This window comes from Besnoitia besnoiti, chromosome IV, assembly GCF_002563875.1.
Source record: "Besnoitia besnoiti strain Bb-Ger1 chromosome IV, whole genome shotgun sequence".
Lineage (NCBI taxonomy): Eukaryota > Apicomplexa > Conoidasida > Eucoccidiorida > Sarcocystidae > Besnoitia > Besnoitia besnoiti.
In genome coordinates this window covers 1,076,332-1,094,564 of record NC_042359.1, presented here as the reverse complement: position 1 = coordinate 1,094,564, position 18,233 = coordinate 1,076,332, and the positions used below count along the sequence as shown (strand labels likewise).

The 18,233-nt window shown below is 54.9% G+C and overlaps 3 protein-coding genes across 3 annotated transcripts; 1 reads left to right on the top strand and 2 right to left on the bottom strand.

Moving 5' to 3' along the window:
• Positions 1–988: 988 nt before the first annotated feature.
• Positions 989–3,027, top strand: BESB_053010 (putative acyl-CoA carboxyltransferase beta chain; the record flags this gene model as incomplete). Its single annotated transcript, XM_029363736.1, has 2 exons — positions 989–1,766; positions 2,114–3,027. The coding sequence occupies 2 exons, from the start codon at positions 989–991 to the stop codon at positions 3,025–3,027; spliced, it is 1,692 nt and encodes a 563-aa protein (XP_029219659.1).
• Positions 3,028–4,596: 1,569 nt separating this feature from the next.
• BESB_053000 (uncharacterized protein) lies at positions 4,597–7,188 on the bottom strand (the record flags this gene model as incomplete). Its single annotated transcript, XM_029363735.1, has 1 exon — positions 4,597–7,188. One exon carries the CDS (start codon positions 7,186–7,188, stop codon positions 4,597–4,599), a length of 2,592 nt encoding a protein of 863 aa, XP_029219658.1.
• Positions 7,189–11,144: 3,956 nt separating this feature from the next.
• Positions 11,145–17,291, bottom strand: BESB_052990 (NLI interacting factor family phosphatase; the record flags this gene model as incomplete). Its single annotated transcript, XM_029363734.1, has 4 exons — positions 11,145–11,670; positions 12,014–12,244; positions 12,722–13,195; positions 14,722–17,291. The coding sequence occupies 4 exons, from the start codon at positions 17,289–17,291 to the stop codon at positions 11,145–11,147; spliced, it is 3,801 nt and encodes a 1,266-aa protein (XP_029219657.1).
• Between the last annotated feature and the right edge of the window lie 942 nt (positions 17,292–18,233).

Here is an 18,233-nt window from a genome sequence, read left to right as displayed (position 1 = left end):
TCTTCTCCACGTCCCTCGAAGTGCTCCACATCAGGATTTAGACTCGCATCTGTCACAGGGGCAGCTAGCTGTTCCCCAGTTCCTGGCCATGCGCACATGCTTATCGTGCAGTGGCACCCTACTAGCTGAAAGCTTCTTTTTCATCGCTTTATGGACCTCACCAGCATGTGCACAAACCTGTAAAACTTGTCGTCATTGGACCGTGTCAGCTAGGAGCTTCCCTCCGCATGGTCTGCAACCCACCACTGAGTCATTACTCAGCATTTCATTTTTGTTATCGCTCCATTTTGGCATATGATTGTGTGTCAGTCCCCCACCAAGAGATGCAGCAGACTGCAAGTCACTTCCTTCCTGCTATGCTTCTACTCGCTTCAGGTGTGCAGCCGCGATGTTCAGCTTTGCCTCGGCCTTCAGCCGGACCTGGGCTGGTGTGCGGAACCGTGGGCGTCTTCTAAGTTTTTGGACGAGATACATTGACACTAGGATTGGTTGTGTGCCGTCAAGTGTCAGATCGGGGGAAGGGTGTCTTTATGAAAGAACGCTGCGGCACTCGGCAGGATCGGCTTCCACTGGAGGATTGACAGTGTTTCCGATGTCCTGCAACAGCTTCGCCTTGCCCGGCGGGAGATGCATATGGGGAGGCTTCGCCCACACTGGATGCCGTATCTTCCAGGGAAAAAGTGCGCGTCCACTCTTCCAGTCTGGCAAGTCCGGTGCGAGGCCCGGGGCGCATGGCAGGGGCGACGAGAAGGCACGAACTCCTGTGCACACTGGAGCATCCGCTAATCATACAGAACACTCCTCGAAACTCTTGCTGTTTGGAAGGAACACAGCGACCGCGAAAGCGCGAAGCACTGTTTTCAGTACTTTACCATTGTTGGCTGATGCGCAACAGTGCAGCACAAGCTGCGATACTCCTGCTCACGGGCATGGCGGATCGGTACAGCGCAGACGGCCTCCAGCTTCGTCTGAAGAGAACAGAAGACGGATGGCAGTCTACATCGAGGAACTCAATGCTGCCGTGAGGAAGGCTGTATCTGGCGGAGGGCCAGAGGCCCAAAAGCGTCTGTTCAGAGAAGGCAAGCTGCCAGTGCGGACCCGAATCGATCTCTTGTTGGACAGAGGAAGCCCTTTTCTGGAGCTGTCACAGCTGGCAGGTCATGAGCTGTACACTCCCAGAGACGACGTAGCGTGTGGTGGAATCGTTACAGGCATTGGTCTCGTTTCAGGCAGGATGTGTATGGTCGTCGCAAATGACCCCACCGTAAAGGGGGGCGCTTACTTTCCCATTACCGTGAAAAAGCGCTTGCGGGCTCAGGAAATTGCGAATGAAAATCAGCTCCCCTGCATTTACTTAGTGGATAGTGGAGGAGCAAACCTGTCCAGGCAGGACGAGGTGTTCCCGGACAAGCTACACTTCGGTCGCATATTCTTCAATCAGGCCACTATGTCCTCTCAAGGAATTCCCCAAATTGCCGTAGTCCTCGGCAGCTGCACAGCAGGAGGAGCCTATGTACCTGCCATGGCAGATGAAGCGATCCTCTTAAAAGGGAGGGGTGCTATTTTCCTTGCTGGGCCCCCCCTAGTCAAAGCAGCTACAGGAGAGGTTATTGGAAGAGATGAGCTTGGTGGCGCAGGCGTGCACTGCAGGATATCCGGAGTGGCAGACCATTACGCCGAAGATGAAAGGCACGCGATAGAGCTCACACGCAGGGCTGTCGCTTCAATCCCCGTCCACTCAAGTTTCCAAAATGTTTGCGACAGCCGTATGTCTTCGGCGAACGCACTGGGTGAAAGCATGTGCCGATCTCAATCACTTCTAGCGGCATGGTGTCACGTTTTTCTACCCATGCTCTGATATGAGGGCAATACGTCAGCCTATGGAATGCGACACGGGTTTATCGGTACTCCTAAAGCAAGTCACGTCAGCGCTGTGTATAACTCGTATCGGAGAATGTCCTATCAGCTCGTGTAGTGATGGTTTCAGTGTAAGGGCGAAAACGCCATATGCAACACATCTGCCTGTAGATAGTGAAGCGACAGTTCTGCCCGATGACGGCACTTTCAAAGCTACTGCGGAGGCGTATTTTTCGTGTGTACTCGGTTACTGCAGAATGCACTTCGGTTGCTTCACTTCTACGTGGCTCGTCTTCGGTGGGCAGTGGTGTCAATGATCCACTCCTTCCACCGGACATACTGAACGACCTAGCGCCATGCAACTTCCGCCAGCCAACAGACATTCGACGCATACTGGCTTGCATCCTAGACAGGTCTGCATTCGCCGAGTTCAAGCCTTTGTACGGAACAACTCTGGCATGCGGCTTTGCTCATCTAAGTGGATTTCCGATTGGCGTAGTGGCAAACAACGGCGTTCTTCTTCCGGACAGCGCTCTGAAAGGGGCACACTTCATCCAGATTTGTGCACAGAGAGGACTGCCTCTGCTGTTCATGCAGAACATCACGGGCTTCATGGTGGGGAGGGCAGCGGAGCACGCAGGAATCGCGAAGCACGGTGCGAAGCTTGTCACGGCCGTGTCCTGCTTCCCTTGGCCGAAGCTGACCCTTATAGTCGGAGCCTCTTTCGGTGCCGGAAACTATGGCATGTGCGGAAGAGCATATGACCCGCGATTTCTATTCACGTGGCCGAACGCGAAAATCGCGGTCATGGGTGGCCAGCAGGCAGCTGGTGTGCTTCTGGATATTGAGGGGGCTGCTGCACTAAAAAGACAACAAAACAACAACCAGCCTTGGAGCTCGGAGGCGCCGCGAACACAAGGAAAAAAAGTCGATCGTAATGCAGTCCAACAGGAACAACAGATGAAGATGAAGCAATCTGAGTATGAGAGAATGTACGACCTCCAGAGCAGTGCCATTTATGCTTCTGCTCGCATTTGGGATGACGGTGTTATTACGCCTCAACAGACCCGAAAGGTGTTGAGTTTAGCATTTGCGGCGGCTATGCAGAATCCCAAGACCCTTATGAGGCATGGATACACGAATCCTGCCTACGGGATTTTCAGGATGTAATCAGGGATATTGAATCCCAAGAGCCGTCAAAGCCCAGCGATGCGGGAGGAACCGAAAGGAGGGCACGCGTCTCACGACCAGCAAACTTATAAATAGTTGTCAAGGAGATTGTGATGCCCTGTATGAAAGGCAATCTTTTGAATCCAAGGGGTATCGCCAGGATTGTCTCTCGAAGCAGTCACAATGCTCGCATACACAGGGCGCTCGTGAGGCGTCGGTAAAGTGGAACGCATAGCCTTTTCGTGACTGTACTCCTTCTCTGTCTCGCCCAAAAGGTGCAGCAAAAGACGTACGCAGTGAAGAGTTGCAATTGATCATGTGTAGGCTGTGGCACTGAAGATGCGGTTGTTCTGTTTGCACCTGTTCCAGAAGCGGCGACACGTAGTGTTACGTTCAACGCTGCGTGCCAACATCGGTTTCACCCGTTGTATTCCGTTATATTCTATTGTGAAGCTTCGAATCCAAGAGGTTTAACTCGTTTGTTTGTTACTTCTGCAAAGATCTGCGAGTCAAGAGCGAAGGGACAGACCCTTCAGCTAGTTTCTTCACACCGGAGTGCTGACCTGAACAACACCTCCTATATACAGGGTCTTACAGATTTCTCTGTCTGTTTTCTGTGAGGAGGAAATTTCTTCGCCACCGGACTGGGGATGTGACCGATGCCTGATGTCAGCCCAATAACCTCCTCAGCTGCCACACTGGAACCTGTATGCGGCCACAGTGGGATCCTGCACGCTGTGGAGGCTTTAGTCATTGGGTGAGCCGGTCGCTGTCATGACATCTACGAGCGCCGTACCAGAAGCGCATGCACAGTCACAACAGTTACCTCCTCTGTTACGCGGTTTCTGCATTTCTGAAGCGATAATCGATGATGGGGTTTCTTCCATTCCACCTCAATACAGCACCTCCAAACAAGGCGTAGAAGACAGCGCCCACTTGCTGGAGCACAGTGTTGCCATTGGGCTAGCATCTTGACAACATACGAGGCATTACGAGTAACGACTTGAGGTCAAAACCAACAACTTTCCTATCGCGCCACAAGGTCACGTTTATAACTGGTTCTGCGGGCGCCTGGACTGTGCCGTAGGACTCGCCTGCAACGCCGATGCACGCACCCCCGTTTGACATAGTGAGCGCCGTTTTAGTTTCGGGTTGTCGCCCTAAAAACAACACCTGTCTCCGCCGAGGGGATACTGTTATTAACATGACTCTTCCAATCTGAAATCACCAAGGTTCATTGTGCTGCCAAGAAGATTCACTGCCGTAAGGCTTCCCACTCGCTCGTCCATGCCCTGCATCGCTAGGCACCTGCTACCCGCCACTGCGCTCAAGAGGGCCAAGACACAAGCTGAATACACTGGATGTCCCGCATTCTAGGAAAAGAGCCACCTGTAGTTCTTGAGAAGGCCCTCCAGTCCGGCACGCCATCATTCTTTCACGCGAACGGCTTTATTTGACTGGGAACGTCCCCCAGTCAGCTTCTACGCCATCTAAATTTAGAATGAAGCGGCCAGAATGTGTCATTTATGCAGCGGTTCCTCTGGGGCGTTACAGAGACTCTCAGAGACCTCATGGTGGTGGTCCAGGCACCAATCCTCCGGTCAACCGTGGGGACCCTCCCACACCCACGGTGGGCGATGGTCCACTTACACTTCCGCCTGCCATCCCGCCCATACTTAAGCCACCGATCCCCCTCGCTCTAGAACCCATGATGCCGGGTGCCAAGATTCCACTAGCGGAGTCGCCTGTGAAGCCGCCACTCATGCCCAGCCCACCACCTATGCTGGCCACGGACATTCCCCCCACTGACACACCGCCGGCGCCCAATGCTTGACAAAGTGACATGACTCGAGCCATTTTCTGCTGCTCCTCAGCCATTTCCCGCTGTTTTGCAGACACCTCTGCATCTAGACGACGTATTTCGTTCTCAACTGCAACAGCATCACGTTGTTTCACGGCCAAGTTCCGTCGAGTTTCCTGAGCTCTTTCTTTGGCAGTCTGCAGCTGCTGTTCCAAATCAGCAACCACAGCCTGCGGATCCAAGCCCACGCCGCCTCCCACGGAACTCCGGAGACCGAGTACGGAGCCCTCTAATGTGGTAATACCCTGCAAAGAACCGGCGGGCACGGGGGGCGTCCCTAATCCTAGTGTGTTGCCTCGTAACACGAGTGCAGTTCTACCACCACCTGCAGCACGATGAGATAGCAGACGCTCGTGATTGATCCTCTGTTCGAGCTGCACCACGGTGGCTTGGAGCTGCTGTAGTTGGAGAGTTAGTTGCTGGATTTGAAGATCGATGTCACTTTTACTTCTGACCGCCTCTTGGAGCTTTGCTGATGCCTCGTTGAGAGACCACTCTGCTTGCTCACGTTCTGCAGGACTCCTGATGTTTTTCACCTCGTTCTTCACCATTTCCAATTTACGAAGGACCTCAACAAGTTGACTGAGGCGAGCTTTGATGTGCTGCAGCAGCTGCTGCCCTTTTGGTTTCAACTGCATATCGACTTGGACGGCGTTGAATAAAGCAGGAAGACCCAGAAAGTCGATTACGGCGGGAGGCAACTGCGCCGTGCTTATTCCATCTGCCATTCCGCGGACCTCTCTCTCCAGCTCTTGAAGAGCCTTTACTGCGCTTTTTAGCTCTTCTTCTATCCGAGCAGCGGTCTCGCGAAGGGCGTTAGATTCTGTTGAGTATGTGGCCACCTGCACCACGAACGCCTCGGGATTCTGGAGAACGGCCGCGAGAACCTCCCCGGTATTCCGGTCCAGTTGAGCACTGCTTTCAAAAAACTTGTGTGCCTCGGCTTCAATCCCGTGGGCGCGTTCGCGAAGGGCGGTGAGACGCGTTGTCCACCCACTGGTGCGATCCTGAAGCAGGGTCAAGACCTGTGTGCGGACTTCATCTCCAGAAAAGAGAGTCACGAGTTTACGCTCCTCAGCTGTTTGCATGTGGTCCTCCAAACGAATCGTAAGGTCGGCAAGGAGATTGCTGAAACTCTCAAGGCGGTCTTTGTAACCTCGATGGTGCTGCTGGAACCACGGTGCATTCTCTTTTGACGGTGCAGCGGCCATGGCAGTCTCCGCTTGATTCAGGATCTCCTGAATGCGGGATGCCGCGACAGATGCTTCCTGGTACGTAGTATGGACCTGTTGCATGGCTTGACTGACAGCGGATTCGCTCTGGAAAGCGTACGAGAGAGCAGAGTATGGCGCACTGCCCTCCGGGTTGTTCTTCGATGCTTGTTGATACGACTGCAGTTTTTCGTGGAACGACTTCAGTTTGAAAACCTGCTGGCCCAAAGAATGGACCCGGTCGCTGAATGCCTCGATTGCTGCGTGGGCTTCGTTCAGTAACCGGCTCACCATATCCCACACCTTCACACTCTGGTCGAAAGCCCGTTTCTCTTCTATCAACTCACGACGGAGTGTATCTGCTTCTTCTGCTTGTTTCAGTTTAAGGTCTGCAACCATTTGCGCCGTTTGACGATCGTGCTCCTCTTGAAGTAACAGCCACTTCCTGTGGCGTGTTTCCTCGAGTTCCCGGATCTGTTCCACGTGCCTCTGACGCAGGGCGGCGAGACGGTCTCCAGCCTCTTTTTGAATTCCTTCCAGGGTTGGGAGAGGGACAGTCACTTGAAGCTTTTCCACTTGACTCTTCACGCGGTCCTTTTGCTTCTCTACATCCTCTCTCCAACCGGGGACATAGTGGCGAGTGCGCAAGTGCTGAGGAACATATTTTTCAGGCACCTCATACTTTGTTCCAAGGCTATCGTTCAACAGGGCTGCTGCCTTAGTTAAAAGAAGCCAGCGATATTCCTTCTGGCTCGGGGTCAAATCTTCCTCGCGTTGTTTGGCATTTGAAACCTCCTCTTCAAACTCATCAAACTGGGCGCATACGGCTTTGAATGAGAGAAAGAAGGTAGGCTGATACGAAAGCCGTGATTTGACTTGTTCGTAGTCACAGCCGAAAACAGAGCAAATACTACGGCCCCCGTTGCGCCAGCGTTGGTTCATTGCTCGTTTCAAGGACTTCACAACTTCGTGAGTGCTCCCTTCCGCTAAACGCAGTCCTCCATTTGCCGCCTTGGGATCGAGAGGAGACAAGCCCGCGGCCGAGACGACCGCCCATACAAGGGCAATGACCACACGGCACGACGGCATGTTGAAGATGTACAGGACAGCGACGGGGACGCATCCGGGTGGATCTGAAAATCCTTTGAACTACCAGAGCAAGTGAAGTGTCTTTTCATTCGGGCGAAGCAGCCCGTGTTACCACGGCGCTTCGACGTACTTTTCGACCCAGGTCGCCTGTGGAGGTGCAGAGGGATATGAGAACACCGTTCCACCATACGCCTAGAACATAACCAATGTGGAATAATCTTAATGTAGTAGGATATTGAAATCCCACACTTTCAGCTGTCTTAAGCAGTCCAGTAAGGAGCAGCCTCGAGCTGCAGCGGCAGGAACAACAGAACAATACAGTGACCCTTGCCCAAAGAGAGGTGAGCCACACCCGCGACAACACAATAAATAGCTCACCTCACCGGCACTTCAAGAAGTTTCAAAGACTGCGTATTGACGATACAAACGCGCGTCAGTGTGTTCTCAAAACGTTTCCCAACAGTTTTGATGAGACAGCACTTGCGCGCATCCTTGTGCCGCCCGTATCTGAATACTTCCTGGTTCGCTTGCCCCCAGAAGGCAGGCGAAATGGGCATCTGTTTGGACCCTTATCCAAAACCATGGCAGCACCCTACTCGAAAAACAAACGGAAGGTAAAGGCGCAGCAAGACGGCCCGCGTCCCTCTTCACCGTAGCACTCCTTAAATTAGAAAAGTAGGCGGCATTTGACGTTCACCGCTCTTACAGAATCAATACGAGCCTCACGACCGGCCGGCACGTAACAAAAGAGACGCGGCAGGGAGTGCCCGAAAACGCGCCATACCCTCGGCAACTGTCTCCAAACACAAGGTCCTACGAAGCTATTCAGTGTGGCTCGGAAATATGTCACATTAAAATGTACTGCATCCGCCTACATCAAGGAGAACAGACACGTACACAACCATCGCTCGCGTAGGCTCATCTTTGCTGCACAAAACGGGAGAGTCCACACCGACAGGGCAGTTCTCGTGCCCTTGATGTCACAGAGGAGCAACGGGGCCATCACCTGTTGTCAACAGCACCCAGTAAACTACTGAGACGCGCCATAGAGACTGACCGCCCCTCTACCCCGCGGGGGCGCCGCGACACACTATATGTGGCCGCCCATGGGCAAGGCGCGTCTCGGCTCTAATTTGCCTCTTTTTATTGCTCTTAAAGGCTGACTTGTACAGATGTAACGCTGGGACCACGGGAAAGCGGACCGCGCCTGCACAGCTCAGAATCCTCGAAGTGAAACCTCGGAGCCTTCACTGCGCGAGATCCGCAGCGCGTTGACTCCACCACTGGAGTCACCTACACCCGAGGGTGGTGTTTAATTCAGCGGGTAGCCTGACGTCTCACCCGCGCACAACATCTATATCTCCGTCGCGTTCGGTTCCAGTGACAAGCGTGATTGTCATCAAAGAGCAGACGGCCTCTGTTGTTCTCGCCCCTCGTCGTGGGACCCCCTGATTAGCCATTCGGCGATGTATAGAAAAGGGGGGCCCGAGCTGTAGGCAGACAAAACCAGTTCGCTGTGGCACTGCCGAAGATGTTGCCTTCTCCGATACAGCAGCGAAACGGCGACCTCTCGCCAGCCCGCGGCTCCGATTGCTCCGTGTGAACCTTCTGCAGCCGTCTGCGTGCACGGTAGCCATTTGCCGGGGCGGGAGATGTGTAGCCTCCGCGACAGACATGTTGGAAGGACAATATTTACTAGCTTTCAGAAATCGCACGCGGTGGCGGTTTGAGTAAAAACTCGATCGCGGAGCAGGGTGTCGCCTTGTGACGAGGCTCTCAAGTGAAAGAATATACCGGCTGCACAACATCAAACGGTTCGCGAGGAGGAGGATGGCGGCAAGTGAACATGCATGACGTAGGTATTTCGTGTCGGAGCGTGTCGTGATGCGAGAAGGAACTCGTGAAAGGAAAGAACCAGAGATCTGTGTCATCGGCCCCCACTAATGTGCCTTTTTTCCCATGTGCACTCGTCACGACCAGTTGAAAAAAGGCCCGTTTCTTTCCTCGGATATCTGTTGTTCACCTAGGAGTATGCCTTTCCCCCGGGTACTCGATATATCTCCCTAGCTTAGCGGACTCCCCTCCCTCCCGCACAAGAAACAATACGCTTAGGTCCAATGCCATTCGGAGATAAACCGTGTTCGCTCACGTATGCATCTTACACTGGCTATCTAAGGTGTCGATGCCTGTCTTTCCACGCGTTGAAAAAGTGCAGGAAGCTACGGCATTTCTTGTTGCGTAGGATAGGAAACAGGGCGCTAAACAGACAGACTCTTGTGCCTGCTTGCGATTTAGCAAAGCGTGTGCGGGTGCCAGCTGTCAAAAAAGTCTGCTCCCGGGAAAGTCCCATGGAGATATTGAAGATACCCCAACACCCTTCGTTAGATTAGTGGCGGGAGATTATTGTATTTTACGTAAAGGCGGACATATCTATGTGGACGGCTATAGCTGAAGCGGAGAGGGCGTGCCGCCCGGTCCACTTTGTGACTTGGAGACATTCTGACGCTTCACTGGTGCTCTTCTGGAATCATCAACGCCATGCGCGGGGCGATCCGATTGGCCATGGCTCTAACTCCGAACCTGGAGCCAAAAGGAACTTCCCAGTCTCTTCGAAGGTAGCGCAGTGTGACTCTGCCATTGACAGGTCGGTAAGGCGTGCGAAATACCCAGTAGCGGCGTTCGTACTAGTCAGTTGGCGTTCCGAGAGACGCGAGATCGATAGATAGAGCATCAGGCCCAGCCAGCCACTATATTTCCACATTCGCATTGGAGACCACCCGTCTTGAGAGCCCAGCTTACCATAGGTACGGCTCTCTCAAGTGCGCGGAGCCGTTCACAATTAAATGGCATAGATGCTGAGAGTGTCCTCCGTCCAACAAGCAGCTCCACTGTTAGCGGCTTTCTGCGACGCAGCACTGTAAAGAAATCCCCATTCAGCACCATGCATCAACAGAACGTTCTATCTATTTCGTCCCTCTGCTGCACCCCCCCTTCCTCTCCTTAGTTCCCGAAGGCACATGGTGGCATTCACATTGTATATTTCGGCGTCCACTGTACAGGTAGCGTCAGTTTCGCGATGCCGCATCGTTGTACTTCATCAGATATTTGGTCCCAGACGACTGCCCTCGTTTACACAGTGTCCCCTTGGACGCTCTCATGCAGGCTGGAACTGTACAGTGCGTGACCTACACCTTCTCTTCCTGGTGGCGGCGCCTGGGCAGGAGATGAAAACTGCCGCCGAATGCGGCTTTCGAGGTGCATCGTTAGGAGTTTAAGAAAACCCACGCAGTGGTCATCCCCTGTTGAACGCGCGTGGGCAACTTCGAATCTCGAAGAGTCGCCAGTCTGTGCCGCGTGGTGTGGGCGCGTCTGCTTTTACATTCGCCCTACACGTGCGCCTTGCACGCGGTTTGAGCCATTTCTCTGGTTTCGTTGATACCGAGACCAGATTCTAGAACGCATGTGATGTTATGCCTACGTGACACCACCACTGCACTGACGATCAGATACTGTTAAGGGTGAACACCTTGACGGCAGCCGTGCTGCACAGATCCGCCCAGTGGAGGGTGTACTTCGCTCAATCCGCTCAACGGAGCGACTAACCAGAACGACAGAAAAACAAGCCGCTACTCAAACATGACAAAGCAATAAATATTTTCAACGCACGACTGAATCAGCTTCTTCGTGCCTCGAACGCCATGGTGGCGTTCGGGAAGTGGCTGCAGCGTGCCTGGCTACACAGTGCTTGCAACAGAAGCGTGTCACCCAGGCAGTGGCAAGCCAAAGAAACAACTAGCAGGCAATGACCTTCCTGCCTGTCTCCCTTAAGAGACACGGGAGGCACCTTACGGCTACAACCTCCACGCGACGGCGGCACTGGTAGGAGAGATTCAGGACACAGCCAGACAGAAGCCATACCCATCCAGCACGGCTCTCCTGACATGACAAAATACAGTTCAGGCGTGAAGGCGCTGTAGCTGCTGATGTGCGCCGGAACCCACAGAGCCCTGGCCAGCTGGCGGTCCCGGACCGCAGAGAGCACCGCATAGTGGTGGATTGTGGGTGGCCGTCGTAGGTGTCACAATCGACACTCCCTTTGAGCCCCCCATTGTCAGAGACACACCCCTGCTGTCGTCTGATGCGTACAACTGGCGGACGGTCTGTTTCTCCGGTCGCCAAATAAACAGCACCTCCTCATACGGAGATGTCAGTGTGGCGCCATCGCTGTACGGACCCGTGCTGAGAAATTCGCGTACGGGTAGGCTCTCAGCGGGCGGAAACGGATGAGGCGGTTCCCGCTCTGCAATTCGCTTTTTCTGGGCTAAGTGCACCCAGTGATCACGATAGGGAGCACTTGGGGGGCTGTTGTCGTAGTACGTGCACAGTGTGTCCGCATCGAACGCGGATTCCGGTACCCGAGCCAGGGCAGCTTCACAGCAGTAAAGCCAGAGCGTATGCACGCGAGCTAGTTTTGGGTTCTCCCTGTGTCAATCCAACACATCACACACAATAGGGTGACATGGGGAAAGCCATCAAGCCGATGTAAGCGCAGCGCCGGGATGTAATCTTGCACAACTGGCCTCTAGAAAGTTTCCAGCAGTTGCCTCGATACACACAAAGTCGGCTCCTGAAACACAACCAGTGCTGTGGCTTTCGACCGGGAAAAGGTAAGGAGACGCCTGCGGGTTCTTGCAGATTACACAGTGGGGCTGCAACCGTAGAGAAGCCACGTCTCCGACGCATTCCATGACATCATCAGCCTTTATCTCTAGATGGGTGGGGGAGAGGGGGGGCACCAACTTGCGACGAAATTCGGTTCCCTTACTTGCAGGCCAACATGTTGTTCGTGTTGTTCTTGCCCGCAACGACGTGGGTCACCCCTTCCTCATCATATCGTTTGAATACTTTCGCACCAAGACGCTGCGCCAGTTCGGCTTGCCTTTCTTCGCAGTCAGCTACCGCAGCTCCAGCTGAGAACGTTTTCCGGAATCCCGTAAAGAAGATCCCTACACCAGAGAGAACCTTCTGTTGCATATTGCACAGGATAGCTCCAATGCTGAGAGAACAGAAAAGGAAACTCGCACACTTGCTTGTACGGGCCGTCGAATTTCAGTGACACCGTGCACACTTCATGAAGTAAAAAACTCGAATAGCGAAAACTAACATTCAGTGGTCCACAGGAAACAGCCATACGGATTCCTGTTGAAGCAGTTCTAACGGAGCACCGTTGCCTGGTTTTAGCGGACTGCCCCTTGCCGCACGTACAGTATCAGCGCGCTACTAAGCATAATATGAACTCTACATAATCCCATTCGAAGCCGGCTTCCGCTGACGCCGGAGCTACTGGACCCAGATATAACGGTCATGTTCTGAGAGTGGAGATTCGTGTCTACTGCGGAACTAAACCATGATCTAAGACGGGCTGCAGTCCGGAGGCCCATAGAACGCTATCACCAGGTGTCTGCACGGTTGTCCTGCTGATGGATGTGGTATTACAACGCAAGGAACTTCCTCATTATGTAAACAAACATACTTGGCGTTGACTGGGTCCTTGAAGAACTCCAAATGCAGGTGCAAAAACAGCTTGAGCATGCATTCGAGGTGCCTATCCCAGTCGCACGGCTTTTTCCCTTCTGCTGCTGCTCGGCTCTCCTGCTCATCAACGGGGGAGTTCGCTGGCAGCTGCTCCTGACAAGGGGACACTGAACAGCAACTGATGGGATCCATCACTCCTTCGTCGTCACCCTGTCTGCCACCGAGAATGTCCGTAGCCCCTCCGCCCACCCCGTTAGAAACGGGTGGGTAGTACGCGTTCAGCTCCGCTTTGTGAGAATCGAAGAAGTCATAATGTTGTGCCTTCACTACATGCGTGAGAGGCAGATCTGTCCAGATGTTCTGGCGATCGTCGAACGCTACAATACATCTTTTATCCATGCCTTCGTACAGACGGCGAACAGCTTTGTTCTCGGAAGCCTCTCCTCTGAAGCCGCTGTCACGAGCGACTATCCTGATCACACAGACACATTAAAACCTGGAAACGGTGATCGTTTCGAGAGACAAACGCTGAGCTGAAAGACGCGTTTGTCTGGGGGCGGATGATGATTTCCGCTGCAGAAACCTGCAATCCATGGACCAGACCGTCGTTGATAGCCGCACATCCGGCCTCTCACGGGTTGGGACGCCCCATGGTTCAAGATGCTCCACAAGCCGAGTGCTGTTCCATTCTAGTTGCGGTGCTCTTTCCTTCTCGTACGCTTTGCGGCATATGACCCCAGTGCTGATGCCTCACATCGCCGCAGCCTAACCCCCAGAAGCAAATAAACGTCCAACCACGGCACTGAAGTAAAGGCACTTCAGCAGGCAGAGGAACAAAACGGCCGCCGTGCAGCACCACTGCATGCCTTGATCCTTCAACGATACACGCAAGTTTGCCGCTGCTGGCCGGGCCTCACAATCGGCAAAACCGCCGACAATGGAAGGCTTGATTTTGCCTCCTTTGCGACCTTCCGCTCCGTCTTCGTTTGCGTAGGTGCGCACGATACATTCGGACGGTTGACCAGACACGCTTTTGAGAAGCTCATTTGCCCTTTACAGCAGCGATTGCTGCCTCTTCCTCATCCGATGCTACAGCCGACACTGCACCGGTGGGTATTTGCTTCTCTTCCCATGTAGCCTTCGTCTTCGGAGCAGACACTCTGTCCGTCGCCACGAGTGCGACGTGTCTCCCTGCTGTGCGATCCCCCGTTTACTTGGGTACCGGACTTTACCAGGACGAAACCAGAGAGTCCACACAGCTGAATGTACTGAACACGACAGCCGGGGGGGCGGGCGATTGTACTAGGGCCTTTCTGCTTCGAACCCGGGGGCAGTAAGGGGTTTCAGGATAGAGACTGACATCGATCAGATGGTATTCGTGCTGTGCTACCGTGTACGTCACCAGTTACCCATGACGTGCTCAGGCCTTTCGATAGGATCTACCTTTTGTGGCCCTTGCGCTTGAGAAAATGACCCAGCGCTGGATGTTTCGTGGATTCGCGCCGCCTCCGTGGCGTCTGTTTCACACACTCATGGGCGCCAATCCCTTTCCAAATAACTGGTCGCTCAGACTGCTCCTGTCCCCCACAGGCATGCGCGACGCGTGAGAGCGGTAAACCCGCGGGGTCAAAACGGGTTTCCGCTGCAGTGCGCGCAAGCGTTCGACGGCGTCCTCGCGTGTGACTGCTGCCAGGACGCTGCATCGTGACTATTTAAACTGCTCTCGAACGGAACACGAACACCTGAAAACCTAGCTCGAGCTGCCGGTGGGAAGACACAACAGGCCACCGAGCCAAAACATGCGTGCTGCGTCCGCCTCGGCCAAGACTGCAGCCCAACCCCTTCTGGGTTGCATCCACTGTTTTCTCGCGTGCAGCTAGCGAACCGCATCACACCTAGGAAAATGAGGACTCCGCCGGCATTTTCACCGCGCAGAGGCGGCGAATCCCAAAAGGCGGGCACGGACCGTTTAGTCACCAGCTACCTCGTGGCCCTTACCTATCCTGGAAAAGCTGACGGTTTTCGTCCAAAATTGCCACCACTATGTCGGCGTATTCTTGGGTCGCATTCGTATAGACACTCATCTCGTAGAACGGCTCCAGCTTCTTCAGAAAAGTCCGTAAGTGCGGGCGCAGTTTCATGTAGTAGGTCTTCCGGTTGCACGGCAACTCAAACCGGTACAGCTCAGGTTCGCCGTACGAGTCAAGCCAGTCTTGCAGGCGCACTTCGCAGCCGGTGACTGCCGTCGCCTGCGCGTGGAGCAACGTGTTGTCCAGATCCAGTAGCAGAGGTAACTTCCCCCGCGCGACACACGTGCCCTGAAGGCTTGGCGGCAGCGTGCCAGGCACTGGAGGTACCGGTGGGTTATTGAGCTCCAGGACACTTCCATCAAAGGAGCTGACGTACCGAATGACTTCCTGAGTAGTGGCCTTTTCTTTCAGTCCCGACGAAAGACTTGTCTCTTGGACCAGATCAGGAGAGAAGTTCGCAGGTAGTGCCAGCTCGCCTGCTGCATCAGGTCTATCATGCACTGACTCAGTGGGCGCCACATCCACCACCTGCTGTTGCTTTCGCTGCCGCAACAACCGCGGGTCTACAGGTCGCGCGCGACCCATACTTGAGCTACGTTCTGCAGCACTTGCAGTCCCGACTGCCTGAACATCCACGGGTGTTTGCGCTGCAACTGCCAGTGAACCCGTATTACCCATGCTGGCGTCACCAGCGACTGTGGACAGCGAACTGCTTAGCGCGGCTTCGGGAGGCCGCTGCTCTCCTGAAGCCACGCTGCCGCTTCTCGCTGGGTGCCCGAAGGGGCCCATCCCCCGCGATGTAGGGGGTTTGAACAGGGCTCCGACGGGAGGAGGCCCCAGTAAGCTAGGAGCCTCTGATGGAACTCTTGGTGCCACAGCTCCGGCCGAGTTGCCGAAACTCGAGCTCTGCAAGGAAGTCGCGTCTCGTCCACCGGTCGCAGCTGCGCCCGCCGAGACCGGTGGCAGCCCTCCAGGCGGACCGAAAGGCCAAGTTGGAGGCGGCATGGTTATTCCCTCGCCGTTCTCCCTTTGTGTGCTTGGTGCTTGGCCGAAGGGGGGAGCTACCGGAAGTGAATCCTTGTTTCTTGCAGCTGGATCTGCCGCTGCAGATGAGTTCGATTGAGAAGGCGGCCCTGATGCCGCTTCGTCTCCCCGAGGCCGCGTGAATCGACTGTCTTTCTTCGCCTCCTCCACCTCACCGTCCTCCATTTCATCCTCGGTTTCATCTGCGCTGACCTCGCTCATATGTAGAACCGAGTCGTCTGTATCGACAGGTCCTACCCCCGAGCCTTCAGACGCCCACGGAGTGAGCCCACTTGCGCGCGCTGACGGAAGATGATTGCCGACCCCGGCTCCCCATGCCCCTCCACTGGCGCGGTTGTCTGGACTTAGAACATAGGTCGCCTTCCCCTCGCCCGCCGGTGGTGCGTTGGGGAAGACGCCTACCCACGCGCTTTGCTCGCGGCATCGTCGCGGCACGACCAGAAAGGGCTGCCCTGCGGCCCGTGCTACACTCATGAATGCGGCCTGAACGCGTTTGGCGCACAGCCCGCCGTGAGAGTAGTTGATGATCTGGTCTGCGTACAGACTTATCCGGCGGCGCTCATAACCTCGACTTCCCTCCGATACGGACACCGCAGCGTGTCGCTTTCTTCCCGGTTGTCCTCCAAATCCGGAATCTTTCTCCGTGGCACCGCCGCAGACCGTTTCACCCTGCGAACTTCTGACCGACCGACTTGCCTCAGCCGAGTCCGTGAAATCCCTGGGTTGCGCCACACCACGTTCTTCAGATGAGAAGCGATTCTTCATCGTGGAGTCTTGATAAACTGCCTCACCACGACTCAGCTGCCGTGGATCTCCACCATGTCCCACGGGCGGACATGCCGCCGATACAGGCGGCTGAGTTAATCCTGTGAACGTGTGAGGTCGGAGTGGATAGGGAACGCCTGCAAAACGAACGTCCCTAAAGCTGTATGCGCCAGGACGGTCCAGGCCTTCCGCGCCTTCCGACTTCGCAAACCACCGACCAGGGGAGCCAGTGCCAGAGATTGAGCCTGCTGTTGCACCGAATCCATGGGCCGCCGGCCTCCGGCGGGGGCTCGCACGGGGGTTGGGCTCACTCACATCTCCTACTGGAGGGTCACGACTTCGTGATCTGCGACGAAGCATTCCAATGCCCTCCTGGTACTCGTTTCCGCGCGGCGCATTTACAGGGATACCGGAGGGCCTGGCAAGCATGATAGATCCCGGCTGTCCCAGTAGGGACTGACTCGTGTATCCCACTACCGCATCGACGGGCCCCACGGCTGGGTGCCCAGAAGCTGCCGACATCTTGCCAGGAGTACTCGCAGAAGTGGGCATGCAGGGAGAAGTCAAGTGCTCGAATTCATCATACAGCGGCCGACCACCGCCTTTTTCACCCTCGCGTCTTCCAGTCGAATCGGCTCCGGCCTGCCGAAGAGGCCTCGCTGACGTCGCGAAACTACACCGAGGCGCTTTACCAGGCAGCGCTGCACACCCATCTCGGCTCCAGGACATCCCTCTTTTCCTCCCCTTAATCCCACAGCAGCGGGTGAAGATATTGAACACACTCAGGAAGACGTGAATTTGAGCATTCACCACCTGAATCTTTAGCTTGACTGACTTCAGATTTTCTTACCAGCACGATCCACTGAGCTGGTAGGGACCGAGCTACGGAAGCAAGAAGTACACAAGAAAAGATGCCATCACAGAGACCAGGGTGCCTCGACCGCATGTGTGCGCCATTCGGGGCACAGCTAGCCTACGAAGCAATGCTGCAGTGCACCAGTGCGGGAGGAACAACCTTCTTCGTTAATCACGGCAGTGCATCACAGCTTTGCACCTGGACATCAAGAAGACCAGGTACACGCGACGTTCTAGGATGCCTCACGGGCGTGGTGTCTGCACGAGGACTCTCAGAAGCTTGATCAGTCCCTGTGCTGTAGAATCTGCTGCGAGAAAGTCTCTGTCAGACGAGGGGGCAACCCTAAACCCTTCTTGCAGAAGAGACGGAACCCTTCAGTGCGCTAGCAACTGACCCCATAATACAGTAGTAGATGCTGCATGCAGGAAGCCGTCTCTCTCGTCGCGGCTTCCCTACGTGGCCGCTACAACGGGTATCGGAAGAAGTAGAACTTCAACTTCCCAGCCACGCGTCGTGGACAACTAGACAGCGCCTGCCTGCGCCTCTACCAGTGGCGCGCATAGCGTGTAAGTAACTACACAGAAACGCGGAAAGCCTCCACGCCTCGAATCGGCAACGCCTCTGCTGCTGTCCGCAAGCCGCAGATGCCAAGCCCCTGCACCAAACATCCCCTGAACGCGATGACCGCCTCCCCGACGCCGAAACTCTGCCGTTTTGTTTCGAAAAATATCTCACCAACACGCGCGCGAGGCTGGCGGTAATAGTAAGCGGCCCTGCGGCGTCGTACCGAGAAGACGAATTGAGAGCTGCAGTCA